Source organism: Dipodomys ordii, unplaced genomic scaffold, assembly GCF_000151885.1.
Source record: "Dipodomys ordii isolate 6190 unplaced genomic scaffold, Dord_2.0 Scaffold90, whole genome shotgun sequence".
NCBI classification, from domain to species: domain Eukaryota; kingdom Metazoa; phylum Chordata; class Mammalia; order Rodentia; family Heteromyidae; genus Dipodomys; species Dipodomys ordii.
In genome coordinates, this window is record NW_012267306.1 from 5,696,756 (window position 1) to 5,711,752 (window position 14,997).

At 35.9% G+C, this 14,997-nt stretch overlaps 1 protein-coding gene and 1 pseudogene across 2 annotated transcripts in view; one reads left to right on the forward strand and one right to left on the reverse strand.

The window, feature by feature from the left end:
- The window catches only part of Kiaa1324l (KIAA1324-like ortholog), a 146,063-nt gene that overhangs the window by 95,711 nt on the left and 35,355 nt on the right, over positions 1-14,997 (forward strand). For both annotated transcript variants that reach the window (XM_013026019.1, XM_013026020.1), the window contains 5 exons: positions 1,602-1,707; positions 2,727-2,879; positions 3,488-3,576; positions 11,855-12,035; positions 12,934-13,062. In XM_013026019.1, coding sequence (XP_012881473.1) covers positions 1,602-1,707; positions 2,727-2,879; positions 3,488-3,576; positions 11,855-12,035; positions 12,934-13,062 — 658 coding nt within the window. The remainder of the gene's footprint in view (positions 1-1,601; positions 1,708-2,726; positions 2,880-3,487; positions 3,577-11,854; positions 12,036-12,933; positions 13,063-14,997) is intronic.
- Positions 6,330-6,807, reverse strand: LOC105992899 (annotated as a pseudogene).

Sequence of the window (14,997 nt, forward strand, 5' to 3'; positions counted from 1 at the left end):
CTTGAATTGGATCATCCAGACCCTGCCTAGAATAAAGGGAACAAACAAATATGAAGGGGCATGAAGCTTATTAGATTACCTTGCTTTATAATTAAAAAACATTTTAGTGGAAAGGGAAGAAATCTTTCAATGTCCTATCACCTAAAATTTTAAAGTAAGGACTTTTTATTGTTTGCTGGTAAGAACAAACAGTTCTATTTTCTAGTCTATATTGTTGTTATGGTGGTGTTGATGAAATAACTTTTTGAAAAGCTGCATCCTTAGTCTATTATTGCTGTAGCAAAATACATGGAACTGGGTATTTTACCAACAAAAGAAGGGTTGGGAGGGATGGCTCAGGCTCAGGTGGTATAGTTTTTACTTAAGAAGCACAAGTCTTGAGTTCAAAACTCCACTATCACTGAATCACAGAGAGAGGGGGGTGGGAAGAAAAGACAGACAGACATAGACATAGACATAGAGGAAGGTTTTAATGAGCCTAGTGGCTCAAGTGTGTGTGTGTGTGTGTGTGTATGTGTGTGTGTGTGTGTGTGTGTGTGTATGTGTGTGTGTGTGTGTGTATTCCTAGATACTTGAGAACCAGAGATTCAGGGGAAGGCAGTTTAAGGCTAGCCCAGGCATAAATGTTCCCAAGAATTATCTCACTCATTGGCTGGGCGTAGTGGTGTGTGCCTGCTCTCTCAGCTGTGGGAGATGTGGGAGATGGATGATGGCTAAGTGCTAGCATGAAGTGAGATCCTATCTTGAAAATAATGAAGACAAACTGGAGGCTGGAGATACGGCTGATGTGGTAGAACACCTGCCTACCAAACACAAGGCCCTGAGGTCAACCCTAGTATGGCCAAAATGCATAAGTAAAAGAAAGAAAGGAAAGGTCAGTTTGGGAGGTCAAAGAACATGGCATCAACATCTGCCAAGTTCTGATGAGGATCTTGTAATGATGAGTATGTGTGTGTGAGTGCTGTCACACAATAAAGCAGATTCAGGAGAGATCTAGGCTTGCTCTTCTATAGGTGCTCATTCTTACAGGAATTAACTCGAAACTAGAACTACCCTTTTCCTAGGGTAGTTCTCCAGTGACCTGACTACCTTTCACTAGCTCCACCACTCTAAAGTCCTACCAACTCTTATGCTGTGACCCTGGGAACTAAGCTTCTCACACACAAGCCTTTTGGGAACAATATACTCAATCCATGTCCAAGTCATAGCAGAAGCAACTCATTTATTGTCTTTATTTTTTCAGAATTCAAAGGTCTACGTATGAATAGCAGTAGTCCATAGTAGTCCAAAGGAGCCCAGTGACTTTTACTCCTTACAATGAATCCCCTTTACATATAAGCCAAGATCTTCTACAAATGATTTGAAAAAAAATTTTATCATTAAAGGTTTCTTTCCTTCTTAGTACATTTTACTTGTTGTCAGACTATATATGTAGATCTGTACTTTAGTAGAGCTCATGTTGGAATCAACAGGAGACTCAAATTTATTAGCTCTGTTTTAATGGTGTTTCATTATAATGCATAGAAAAAGTATATAAAGGAGTAGCCTTGAGTGTGATTAGAAATAGATGACCTATCTGGCCTGTCTTGTTTCTTGTACAGGTAATGCTGAAATCTGGCACAAACATACTCTACTGGAGAACAACAGGCATCCTCATGGGTTCTAAGGCAGTCAAGCCTGTATTGGTAAAAAATATCACAATTGAAGGTAGCTCATGGAAATATGGTTTGGTAGCCAATTTATCCAGTTTTATAGTTAACTACTTATTAGAGTATTGTCTTTTTGTACCCAAGGTCTTATAGAGTGAGAATTATTATTAGGTATAATGCATATTTTCTTTTTCCTTATACCTTTGAATGGTAGCATTTAATCTATATAAAGAATTACACGTAAGGACAATTTGGGATGTATTTATTCAAAATGTCTGCTTCTTTGTTAATAAAAGCCTATTTATTAGGGAAATGTATTGTGAGTTTGTTCAGGGATTTGATAACCTGATTTCTGCTCTAGCCATGAAGGCAATGATCATTTTGACCTGGCCTTTTCCTAAACTTTTTTTTGTGTCTCTCTGAATCAATAGTGTCACATTTGACACAGCAGAATAGGTGATAAACCCTGGCATGGTTCATTTTAAGCTAGGGGTTCATTTAATTATGGTACTGAGTCTTCTTTATTAAAGTTTGGTTTATATTTTACTATATGTGGGCTTATTCCTATGACATTAGCTCATTAGTTACAGAGAGATCTACTAACCAAGGCTGGAGTTGCAAACCAGAAAACTAGTCAACCCCTTCCTTGAGTCTGTTTGGTATTGTCTGTGAAGCAGTAGAGTAAAATGAAACACATAGCCATCTATATAAGAGAATAACAGGCTTATGAATTTGACACCGAGTTTGTCCCATTTTGATTAATAGAGTTGTCCTTTATTTATAACATTACGGGAGGTTGAATTCACAGCAAATGGACAAGTGTTCCTAAACTTTTGATTACTCAGTTTATGTTTATTGAACCAGTATAAATCTCTTTGTTAAGTGTTTCTTGTCTTTGTGCTGGATTCATGTTCTGTCACTGTAGCTCCTTGTATACAGCACATATTTTCTTAGTACTGAATTGATGAAATGCAAGCATTTGGCCTGATCTTACTATTCATATTCCTCTCTCTGCAAAATGAGATTTGCTGTTGCTGCCAGGCTCCCCTTCTCACGCCAATCCTCATTTCTACACAGGGGTGGCATATACATCGGAGTGTTTTCCATGCAAGCCAGGTACTTTCAGCAACAAACCAGGTTCGTTCAACTGCCAAGTATGTCCCAGAAACACCTATTCTGAGAAAGGTGCAAAAGAATGCATAAGATGTAAGGAGGACTCCCAGTTTTCAGGTAAGGCTAGGTTTTATTCTTCATTGCTTTTTCTCTAAGTTAATGTTGGTCAAGTATACCTTCATGAGTCAAACAACAACAACAACAAAAATATGACCGTAGTATGTGGGTCAGCCAACAAAGTGCTACATGGATTAATACTGCATGAAGAAAACAACCCCCCTCAGAACATTGTTATTATTCCTTTCTCCATGACTTTATCCCTTTGTTTATGATTTTCTTCTATCCCATATCCTACCAGGTAAGTGCTATGGATATGTTTATGTCAGCCTAACAAACTTTTTACTTTCAGATGATTTGTTGTCATAGAGACCTATTTGGAAACATGTAGTTCCAAATCTCCAGTATGCAATGAAAGTGGAACAAATCTAATGTCTTCTGGGAAAAACTGTTATATGCTCCATGTGTATCATGAAGACATTCATTATTTCCTCTAGGGAAAATTTAAATGTGAGCCTTTATTTTCTTTAAGCCTAGCCAGTTCTATATAAATTGCTCTGGCAAGGTTATTTTTTTTTTAGTTTGCTTTTCTGTTAGAATGTTTGTCTTTTCTTAGTGTCACAAAGGAACTGACCCATTTCTGAAATGCCTTTTTGTATGCATTGCAGAAGAAGGAGCCAGTGAGTGTGTAGAGCGCCCTCCCTGCACGACAAAAGACTATTTCCAGATCCATACTCCATGTGATGAAGAAGGAAAGGTATTAGCAGTGTTCAGACACCATCTCATATTGACCCAGCTCTCTTCCCAGTTTGAACACACTCTAATTTGTTCATGAAATTTGTCACAAATGCCTGCAAACAAAACAGAGGGAATCTAAGAGCTTAGATGTGGATACCTGCCTTCATGGTTTTGACTTTCAAATCTACTCAATAATTTTGTGGACAAATGATTTGATATTTCTAATCTTCAGGGTTTTGTTTTTTCTTTGGGTATGTGTACATCTGTAAAATGGGGTTGATACTGTTACTTACTTTATAAGACTTCCATATGAATACACTAAATATTCATGTAAAGTCAGAGTCTAGCATGTGGAGTATGATCCATAAATGACCTGTATTTTAATGCATTTTTTTCAGAAGTAATGATACCAGGAAATTAAAATTAAATTAAAATTAAAATATGCTGTAACTTCTATTTATTTATTTTGTCACTCAGGTTTTGTCAACAAAATCTATGTAGCCATAGGCTAATTCATTTTTAGCAGATTACAGGGTAATTCTATTTAGAAGATGCAAAGTAATTACCATATAAATGACATTTAGCCAGAGGAAAAATGTAAACATGAACCCTGTTGTTTGACCATCAGTCTCTTAATTAAAGAATTGGCTTATACCAGCCTATGCCAGATTACAAAAAGAAGTGAAAGTGGATGCTATACCCAATTTCACATATATTTGTACATCTTTGAAATGACACTTACTTTTTGGCTTAATTTGGAAACCTGTACTTCATAGTAAAATTACATGTTTCCTCATTTAGTTTGAATCTGAGTTTAAATAGTCTGAGTTCTTTCAGGAAGGGAGGTTTTTCAGGAATATTGTAATAGATAGTTGGAACTGTTCTGATCCTGCTAGTCTCATTAACATCGTGAACATATGGAATGCCTACTCATTCATTTATTCCATGAATCTTTACTGAGAACAGATTCTATACAGAGTGCTGGATGATGAAGGCAGAACTAAGGATAGAAGGAAAATAGAGATGTCCTCATAGATGTGTAACAGTGAATGTCAAAGTTCAGTGTGCCTCAGACTTGTCTGAAGGGTCCCATTCCACATTTTCTTATGTGGTCAGTCTGGGACAAGGTGTGAGGGTTTGCATTTCCAAGAAAGCTCCAGGTGATTGCAATGTTTTTGATCTAGGATCTTAGTGCAAGGAGAACCATTAGCCTAGAAACTCGAGAAGATAGACAAAATGAGTTATTATTTCCACTGGTGATTAGTGCTACAGAAGTAAAATCTTAGTTTAGTGGCTTTTTGAAGCAGTAGGGCTTTAGGGCTGGGTAAAAGGTAGACAAGGACATAGGAGCCTACCTGTAGAGGGAGCAGGGTGGTAAAGATCTGATTTTGGGGGAACATGGTATTCTGGAAGAACTCAAGGGGTCAGAGTGTACATGGAATGTGAGGACATGGACAGGGCTTTCACTAGATGCAATTAATGACGTAGGCCAGTACTTGCATACCCATGGCTTTATAGAGCTATATTTAGGAGTCTTGGAATTTATCCTAAGAGTCCTGAGAAGTCATTGAAGGCCTCTTGATGCTAGAGTAATGTGACATACTTGGATTTATCCTTTATATATATATAGTTTCAGTAGTGTTTTGATTCCAAAGATTAGAGAGGGACAAGAGTGGATGTGGTTAACCACTTAGAAAGCTGGTAATGCTCTTTCCTGGATGAGGGAGGATAGGAGTGAATGGTTATCAAGGGCCAGATGAGAGAAACAATGGGGGAAGTAAATTCACAAGATAGAATAATTGATTAGACATTGAGGGTGAGAGAATGCAATATTAAAGATGGGTGGATATGGGGATAAGATAGGTAGTTAGGTGTGTGTAGGGTGGGGGGGGGAGTGCACCACCATTCCCTACTTGTGATGCACCATCAGGCTGCTAGTAAGCAAGATGCCAGTTTTACTTCTACAATTCAGATAATTGCAAAATTCTCTATTAACAGAATTTAAAATTACTTGTTCAGAAATCACAAACAAATTTCTCTTTAAATCAATGTGTACCTGAGGGGACGGAGAGGGAAGATGTGTCTCTTAGCTCATAACTGGGAAGTCAATGTAGAGAAGACTGTTTGACCTCACTTTTGATGGTTGATTTTCCTAGTTTGATTTGCTCTCTCCCTTTGGCAGGCTCTTTCCTGTCGTGCAAGAGGCTGCTCCCGCAAAGCTTTTGATCCTTTGAGCACTGATCCGAGTTTCAGAAATGACTCTCATTGGCCTTACTTCAATCCTAAGACATCCCAGACTAATCCTTCTTTTCAGTAGTGTGGGATAGTCTGGTGGGGTAACTTTGTTCACCTGCACATCCTTGTGACCTTGCAGGTTCAATCATACAATTCTCAGTTCCTTTATGCATCATATGGATCAATTCCTAAACAGAGAAAGATGATGCCTCTCACTGTACTAAGAAGAAGAGCAATTCTGTGAGGTCTAAAATATAAATAGTTTTGTCACGATTGTCTTTCTTTACTAGGGACTCCCACAAAATACTGTACATACTTCTCTTGACACTTGGGTTACATTTGTATAGAAATTTTAGCTAATACAGCTTGAATAGTATGTTGCTGTTCTTTGCATTTAGCAATTGAAATAATTAAAAGTACAGATAGTTTATTGGCATGTACATGGTTTCAGCTGCAGTGTGAATTCACTTGAACAGGAGACAATAATCAAGTCAAAAGAATAAATGTAAAAAAATGTTAAAAAAGAATAAATGTTTGCTACTTGTCAGAAAATCTTTTGCTATTTGGGCTGTCACATAGAAATCCAAAATCATGCAGGGAGATCTTGAAGATTTCTCCTTTTATGAGTCCATATGGAATGGATCTATAGTATCTGGAATCTATGAAATTATATAGATTGTCTCCTTCTAGCCAAACATGACCCGCTGGCCTATAACTATGGTTTTAAAAGAAATCAGATGGACTAGTGATGAAGACTTTGTCTCCTTTCAGGGCAATTACTCATTTACAAATGTTTGACTTTGGATCACTTGAACCTTTTGCAATCACAGTGTCACTTCTTTGGATACCATAAAAATGTTGGCTAAGATTTTCTGCGAAGACAATATCTGAATTTTGAGTTGTAAGCTCCAGTGATAGTCCAGAACTCCATCAACATAGCACAATGGGCTATGCAGCCATACTGAACAGGATACCCAACAAGTCGAAAGGTTTCTCTCAGAACACAATGGAGCATAGTTCTATGTTGACTTTGCTACCAATGGCCATAGGTCTGTTCTAAAATACATTCAATTTTTAGAGTAGATACAGGGTTTCCAGAAAAGCAATCTAAATCATGTCTCAGAGCAAATGTAGACGATCCATAGTTTTAGGATATCTCCAACCCAAAAGGAACCTGGAAGATCTGAGATTCAGGTGGGCCTTTTTCACCTGAGCCCCTCAACAGTTCCATTTTTTAAGTTGCAAATAAACTAAACTTCATGGAATGTAAGAATCATGATTGTCTTTGTCAGACAGAGATTTTTTCCTTTATTTATTTATTTCCATTTATTTATTGTTAGGGTAAAGGTGATGTACAGAGGGGTTATAGTTACATATATTGGATACCATTTTTTTATTTTTGAGGAAATCCACTGCATTTTGTGTTTCTCTTTGAAATGATGATGACATTAATTATTAGTAAATAAAATGATAGCATTGATATCAGAAGCAACTATAAATTATATGTTTGCATCTCTATATATCAAACATTGCCTCTAATTGCTTTCTCTCAACAGCTGTGCAGTTTAGACATTATTATACTCAATTTGACGATGAGGAAATTGAAGATTATACTTCCTTAGAGTAATATCTTATAAGCCTTAGAGCTGGAACTCTAACCCAAAGTGTCCATTTCTAAACTCAATCCTTCACATGTTTTATTTTCAATTTTTTAAGCAGTTTTTGGACCTGTTTTATCACAATTAGGTTATGACTCTACTTGCAACAAGAAGTCTTACTAATTTTATATTGCCCATACTGCTTTGTTCTATTCATAGTAAACAATACAATTTTTCCAAGATAGTTCCTTTCAATGGTTGATGGAAATCTTATACAGAAATAGACTTCTGTGCTATCCTATAAGATGAATGTATAGGAGGTAAATTTCAGTAGGATGTAATGGTGCTTTGATGAACATAGCTGCCCAATTATGAACTGGTAAGTCTTGTCACATTAGATACTTCCTCCAAATCTAGAAGAGCAGGTGGCTGAGCGGAATGAGGGAACCAACTTAAAATAGGTTTTATACTATACAGCTTCATCTCTGAGCCCAGGAATATTTGAATCATAGGAGAGTTGCTAGCTTTTTGGTATCAGATTCACTTGTGTTTTCTTTTGTCTTTTGTGGTCTTCAATATTGCAAATCATTCTAAAGCTCCTTGTCTATGTACTTCTGAAATACATGTCAGGGCTAATATGGAGGGATAGTTAAAAAAAAAGCAAGGCATAGAGGGATCTGTTCTTCTAACTGACTTTGTGTATGAATTAAGTTAGTTAGATACATTTGGAATCTATGTTTATAAAAAAGGACAATATGGGGCTGGGAAGGTGGTAGAGTGCTTGCCTTGCATGCATGAGGCCCTGGGTTTGATTCCTCAACATTACATAAGCAGAAAAAAAGCTGGAATTGGTGGTCTGGCTCAAGTGGTAGAGCTCTAGCCTTCAGCTGAAGAACTGAGGGACAGCGCCTAGGCCCAGAGTTCAGACCCCATGATTGACCAAAAAAAAAAAAAAAAAAAGGACAAAAAACTATATGGTATTTCTCAGCATTTAGGTATTTCTAAAGTAGTTTAAAGTAAATATTTTAGTCTTTAAACAAACCTTGAAAACATTTTTATTGAGATAGAAGTCTCACACCATAAACTGCATCCATTTAGCAGTGATTAATTCTGTGTTTTGTTTTGTTTTTTTTTTTACCACAATCTAAGTCTAGAAAATTTTCTTGTTTAAAGTCTTGGTGTGAACCTTCTGTAGCGAGTATTAGAGCCTCATGGTATCTTTTCTATAAAGGATGATGACAACTGAGATCGTTGAACATTTGGAGTGGGGAACAGGACAGAAACAGATGATAGAACAGACTGAGTAAAACTTATAGATAAACAATGAGATAAATGTTGATAGGTAATTGGGAGGCTGTGGACTACTTAAAGGTATGGACGTTGAGCATGGATATATAGCTGGAAGACAGGTGCATGCCACCATATTCAGGATTTATTGGTTGAGATGGCACTCTTGTGAATTTTTTGCCTGGCTTTGAACCAGATCCTCCTGGTCTGAGCCTTCTGAGTAGCCAGGATAATAAGCCTGGACTTCTTTGTGTTTATTTTTTTAATGTTTTTTTTTCAAGCTTAATAGAAACAGGCATCATGGCTTTTACAATGTGAAAAATAATCTGGTAAATTTTCCTGTTAGAGTTCATTTCACAAAGAAACATATTATAGCTGTATCTCAACAATTATGAACTCCGAGAATGAGTGGATTGTTGATGTTTCACTTGCATCATGAGCCATCTGGTGTTGTGTCATTAATATTAATTATTGTCTTTTTAAATCAGCTAAACTTGAAAGCATCTGTCCCCCTTGGAGAGGCAGAATCAGTCTGCTATGCAAGCCAGAACTATGTAAACAAAGTTTCACTACAGAGCTTCTGAAATTTGACACTGGCATGTTTAAATGTTCAAAGGCACACATTTCCTAATTTCTAATTTCTAAAAATTTTATATGTTTGGAACATGGAAGTTCTATGGTTAGCTGACTTCTCAAAATGTAATTGCATATATCATTATTTTTATTCCTACCTACATGATTCTCCTTGACTGGTACTATTTTATCACTTAGCGATTGTAAGTGATTTGGGGAGAGATGTTCAGCAGCTCTAATCTGGATTGTTTCATTATTTGTAAATCTTGAGAATAATAACAAACACTTCCCGTAGTTGTTAAGAAGGTTATATTGGTAATAATAGCCCAAACTCCCATGTGAGGACCCACATTCCCAAGGGTATAGCAGCTCAGCCCTCCTATTAATGTCAAAATAAACAAGGGAATTGGTGACCTGAAATTTGTTTTCTGTACTTGTTAAGAAAGAATTTAAAAAAGCCTGTCCCTCAAATTTATGATGTTAGGTTCTCTGCATTTTTCCTTTCTTGATGGGAGTTAATAGCCCTTTATAGATACAACATTAATTATTTTTTTAGCTATTTATGATGTCCCAGCTGGAGTAGTCATTATTTTACAGATGGTCACAGAGGCAGATGGGTGAAGTTCTGGTTAAAATGTATCATGACATAAGCCATAAAATGAATGTGGGAAAGGGAGTTATTAAAAGAAAAAAAATATTGTTTATAGTTGAGATGTCTCCCTTTAAACATTTTCTTAAGTATCCTTAGTGTACGATAATCTACTCCTCTGTAAGAATTCTTGAGGATAAAATTGAGTGGTCTTAAATTATACAGGAGTCTAGATATTTACATACCGTGAGACCAAAAGAGAAAACTCTTAGGAGAGAAACACAAAGGTGCAATGCTTCAATGCCTCTTTATATTTATATAACATAACATACATACTGAAAAAACTCCAAGATATGGAAACAAAAGACTTTTTTTAGTTTTTGATAGTTCTGTTTTCTTTACGTTATGTATGGTGTACTCATGTGTGTATCTTCAGGAAGGTGGCAGTGGTGGGGGGGAGGGATCAGCACTCAAAGGAAAAATGGTGAGAAAGTTCAGTAGTGGAACTCACTGGACACTGATGAAAGTGAACTCTGTAGCTCGTGGGTGGAGATGGGAGGGAGGGGCTGGGAGTAAGGGAACAGAAGACACTGTACCAATGGAAATGTACCCATTACCTACTCATGTATTTGTTATCCCTCTGTACTTCTCCTCTATAATAGCAATAAAGTAAATTAATTTAAAAAGTGATATTCAGAAGGGTTACAGTTTTGTAAGCCAGGCAAAGAGTACATTTGTTTTTGGACAATGTCACCCCTTCCCTTAGCTTCCTCCCAGTGTTTCCTTCCTGTCTCCACCCACAAGTTGTATGGTTCATTTTCAACATAATGTTCGGTGAGTGCCACTGTTCCATTTGTTCACTCTTTGTGCCTCTATCACTATTCCCCTTTTTACCTTCCCAAAGACAGACAAAATGAAAGGAAAGAAAACAAAAACAAGAAATAAAATACCTCTTGTTCAAAAAAGTGAGTGTTGTTAAGGGCTTACTTATTACTTTACATGATTTTCTACTAGCCAGAAATAATATGAGAAGATTGCCTGTAATTTTGGCTCACCAGCTTTATTGATTGTCTTCTTATTGGAGGAATTGTTTTAAAGGTAAAAGAATACCTTCAGATTATTATATATCCAATCAAAGGAACATTTAGATATTTTAAAATATATTTTGTGAGAAAAGAGTTGGTTTATTTTTCTGTTTGCAGAGGATATCTTACTTTTCTTCTATCCTGTATATCAGTTTTGTTTCAGAACTCATTTGATCATTTTGATTTCAAAATGATAAGTAATTTTATGTAATAGCTTTCTTTTGGGGTTCGGCTTAAGTTCCAGCTATTTTCTCGTGCATTGGTTTCTGTGTAGATGAATGCATGTGTGGGAAGGAATTAAAGTATGGGTTAAACCCATGATTCTGGAGAAGAGAGGCTGTCTACTTAGTCTTACTCCTCAAGCTCAGAGTACATGCACTAGTAGTTTAGCTTCAGCTCGTGAAGTCTAATTTAATCAGGTTATTTAGAAGGAAACAGTAAACACTGGCACTTGCATGATATTTAGACTAGAATGTGAAAGTGGATTTATTTTTTTGAAAATTTTAATTTTTTCTATTGTGACTATTCCATGCAAAACATGATGGTATGTATCCTGGCTGAAGAAAAGGAAAGGGAGCAGTAGATGTCTCAAATGGAAAAGAAAAAGTCACTGTATATAAACTGTCGGTTCTAGAATAAAGTGAAAGGGTGGATACCAGAAAAATCAGGTTGTTTATATTTTAAAGAGGAATTTCATGATGAGGAGCATGTTATCTATGTTGTCAGATTATCAGGAGTTTAGGGCAAAAATACTTCCAACATCATGATTGTTTTCACAATGATGTATTTTTTCTTTTATCTTTTGACACTCATATTTTAAATTATTTCAGCTGGCTCTTCTCTTCTGCCACTGTTTGCACTTTTCTCAGGTTATCCATGTAATGTTTGTGTTGCAAGAATGGTATATGAATTGCCTGCTTTATTTTGCAGACACAGATAATGTACAAGTGGATAGAGCCCAAAATCTGCCGGGAGGATGTTACAGATGCTATTAGATTGCCCCCTTCTGGAGAGAAGAAGGATTGTCCACCTTGCAACCCTGGATTTTATAACAATGGATCATCTTCTTGCCATCCCTGTGCTCCTGGGACATTTTCAGATGGAACAAAGGGTAAGATGTCCACTGGCTCATGAATTGGACCCCTAACAAAATAATCTTGTTTGGCTACTTTGATCTTGTTCTAAATTGTATTTATGGACAATTCCATTCAAAGAATATTATGTTTTCTCATTTAGACTAGAATAGTTGAGAAATATGAAGGAATTGTGAGAGCACAATAACTTTTCTTTAGCCTATTAGGATAGCTGTTTTAATGATGTTAGAATAACACAGTCTTAGAAGTAGTCTGTCTTTTAATATCGGTAGCGAATTCCTTATATAAGTGTTTCCAAGGATGTGTATGCAGATATACCTTTATTGAGTATACTACAATATACATTGCCATCCAATATATGAGGACAACACCAAATATATGCATAAACATCCATAATATATACAAGCATTTTAAGCTCAATTTTGAAAAAGTTAGTCATTTCTAAAATAATTGGTAGTCTAATATTTCTCCTTCCCACTTTTGTCTCTCCTGATTATAGTTTAGTGATGCTTGGAACAGATGTTCAGATGTAGTGTAATTTTTTTAAATTAATAAGTTTTTTATTGTGAAAATGCCATACAGAAGGGTTACAATTACATGGGCAAGGTAATGAGTACATTTCTTATCAAGCATTGTTGCCTCCTTCTTTGTTTTCCCTTACCATCCCTGCCTTCTTCCATCCACCCCCCCACCAAAGTTGTAAAGTTCATTTTTCGACATATTTGTAATAACTAGTATATGTCTGAGACAAGCAGAAATGGTCAGACAAGTTGATGTTAGGCAAAATGAACCCCAAGATAAGGACTCAAATTGTTTTTCTTTCTTGCTATTGTTTCTAACATATTTATAAGATGATTTCTTTGTTGCTTTAGATGTAGTGTAATTGTAATTACTTACTTCACTTGTCTTCTGTAGAATGTCAACCATGTCCAGCAGGAACAGAGCCAGCACTCGGGTTTGAATATAAATGGTGGAATGTCCTTCCTAGCAACATGAAGACCTCCTGCTTTAATGTTGGGAATTCTAAGTGTGATGGAATGAATGGTGAGTTTGAATTCAATTCTGTCAGGAGGGACAACATTTCTAATGCATCAAATATAGGTACCAAGAACTTGAAGTTTATTTGGCTGTGTGTCGCTCTTCCAGCCTTCACATTAAAGTAGGAAAAAAATCAGATGATATTCCTTTATGAATATAAGTTACAGTAGTAGTTTCCCAGGATTTTTCTTTCTGCAGTTTCAGTTAACTCACAGCCACAGCAGTCTGCAAACATTAAATGGACAAGCCCAGAAAAAAAAAACAACACTTTCTGAGCTTTAAATTGCATACTGTTCTTAGTAGCTGATGAAATCACATGCCATCCTTCTTTGTCTCTTGTAGGATGGGAATTATGTTTGTTTGCCTGCACCTGCCACTTCTCTATTAGTCACATAGTATCCATTTTGGCTATGACATTCACCTGTCCAGTTTACACAAGTGCTCGTGTTCAAAACACTCCTTATTTTATCTTAACAATGACTTCAAAGCAGAATGCCAAAGAGAAGCTATAAACCATTTCCTTTGAGTGAAAACGTGGAAGCTCTCAATGTAGTAACAAAGAATATAAATTGGATATTGAGGTAGCTAAATCTATGCTGAGAACATATGTCACCATGAAATTGTGAAGAAGAATAAATTTGTGCTAATGTTGCTTTCATATCTCAAATTGCAGAAGTTATAGCTGTGTTAAGGTAGAAATGGCATTGAACAGTAATATTCAGTATTCTCCAGTCTTTGAAACCAATCCCCGAGGATAACGGAAGGGGGACTATGATATTAATCTTTCATTTTTTTGAAGTCACTTTTTAAAAGACAGTCTTGGGGATTGAAATCAGGGCCTGAGCACTGAACCTGAGCTCTTTTGTTTGTTTGCTTGTTCTTTGCTCAAGGATAGCCATCTAACAGTTGAGCCACAGCTGCACTTCCAGCTTTTTTTTGGTAGTTTATTGGAGATAAGGATCTCATGGATTTTCCTGCCTGGCCTAGCTTTGAATCATGATCCTCAGATCTCAGCCTTCCTTTTAGGAACTAGGATTACAGGCTTAGGCCTGTAATTTACTCCAGCTGGAATAAATTTTGAAGTAGATATCTAGAATCACCATTTATATCTGCAAAAACAAGAATAAATAAATAAAGAGAGAACAAAACCTATATTATTTACCATGTTAAACAGTATTATGTCAGCATTTCTTAATTTGGTTCAGCACTGTGGCATGGGAAGGGTTAAACAATCTCAAATTCACGTTTCTGAATTTTATAATGATCTCTCTAAGATGTATATGAACCTCTCATTGAAAACTTGAAATTGTGGCCGAGTTTCATAAGACAATTGCTGAATTTGTTTAATTCTACAGTATTTGTGGACTGAATGAATAACCATGTTATATGGAATATATATATATATATATATAATATTACACAAATATTCTAAGGTGTAATTATTCTAAGGTGATTCTTATATGTAAAAGGTCTTTACACCGAAATACGTTCTATGACTTTATCTATGACTTCTGTCAGCTTACTTTCTCCATATTTTGTTTGATTGTTGGTTTTTAAATTGTACATGTGTTAAATCAGCACTTAACCTAAAATACAAAGGATTGAGAAACAGGAAGTGAGGTATACATCATAGGACAGAATATGATAAAAGTTTATGTCTGTGCATAAAGATTAAGACCTACTATGTATCAAATATGACACATATCTCTTTACTAACCATTATTCTATCTTTGAGGAATTTATTTTTAAGAAGAAAAAAAACTGTAATAATTATTATCTAACAGTAAGAGTTTATGTTCCTAAACTGTGTCCCTTGGATTGAATTCTAAGTTTAGGAATTTAAGATGAATGCAGAAAATAAGAGTATTAAATAAATGAAGCTAATATATATGTGTATTTGTAGATGTATATGTATGTATATGTTAATTTACTAGAAGAGAT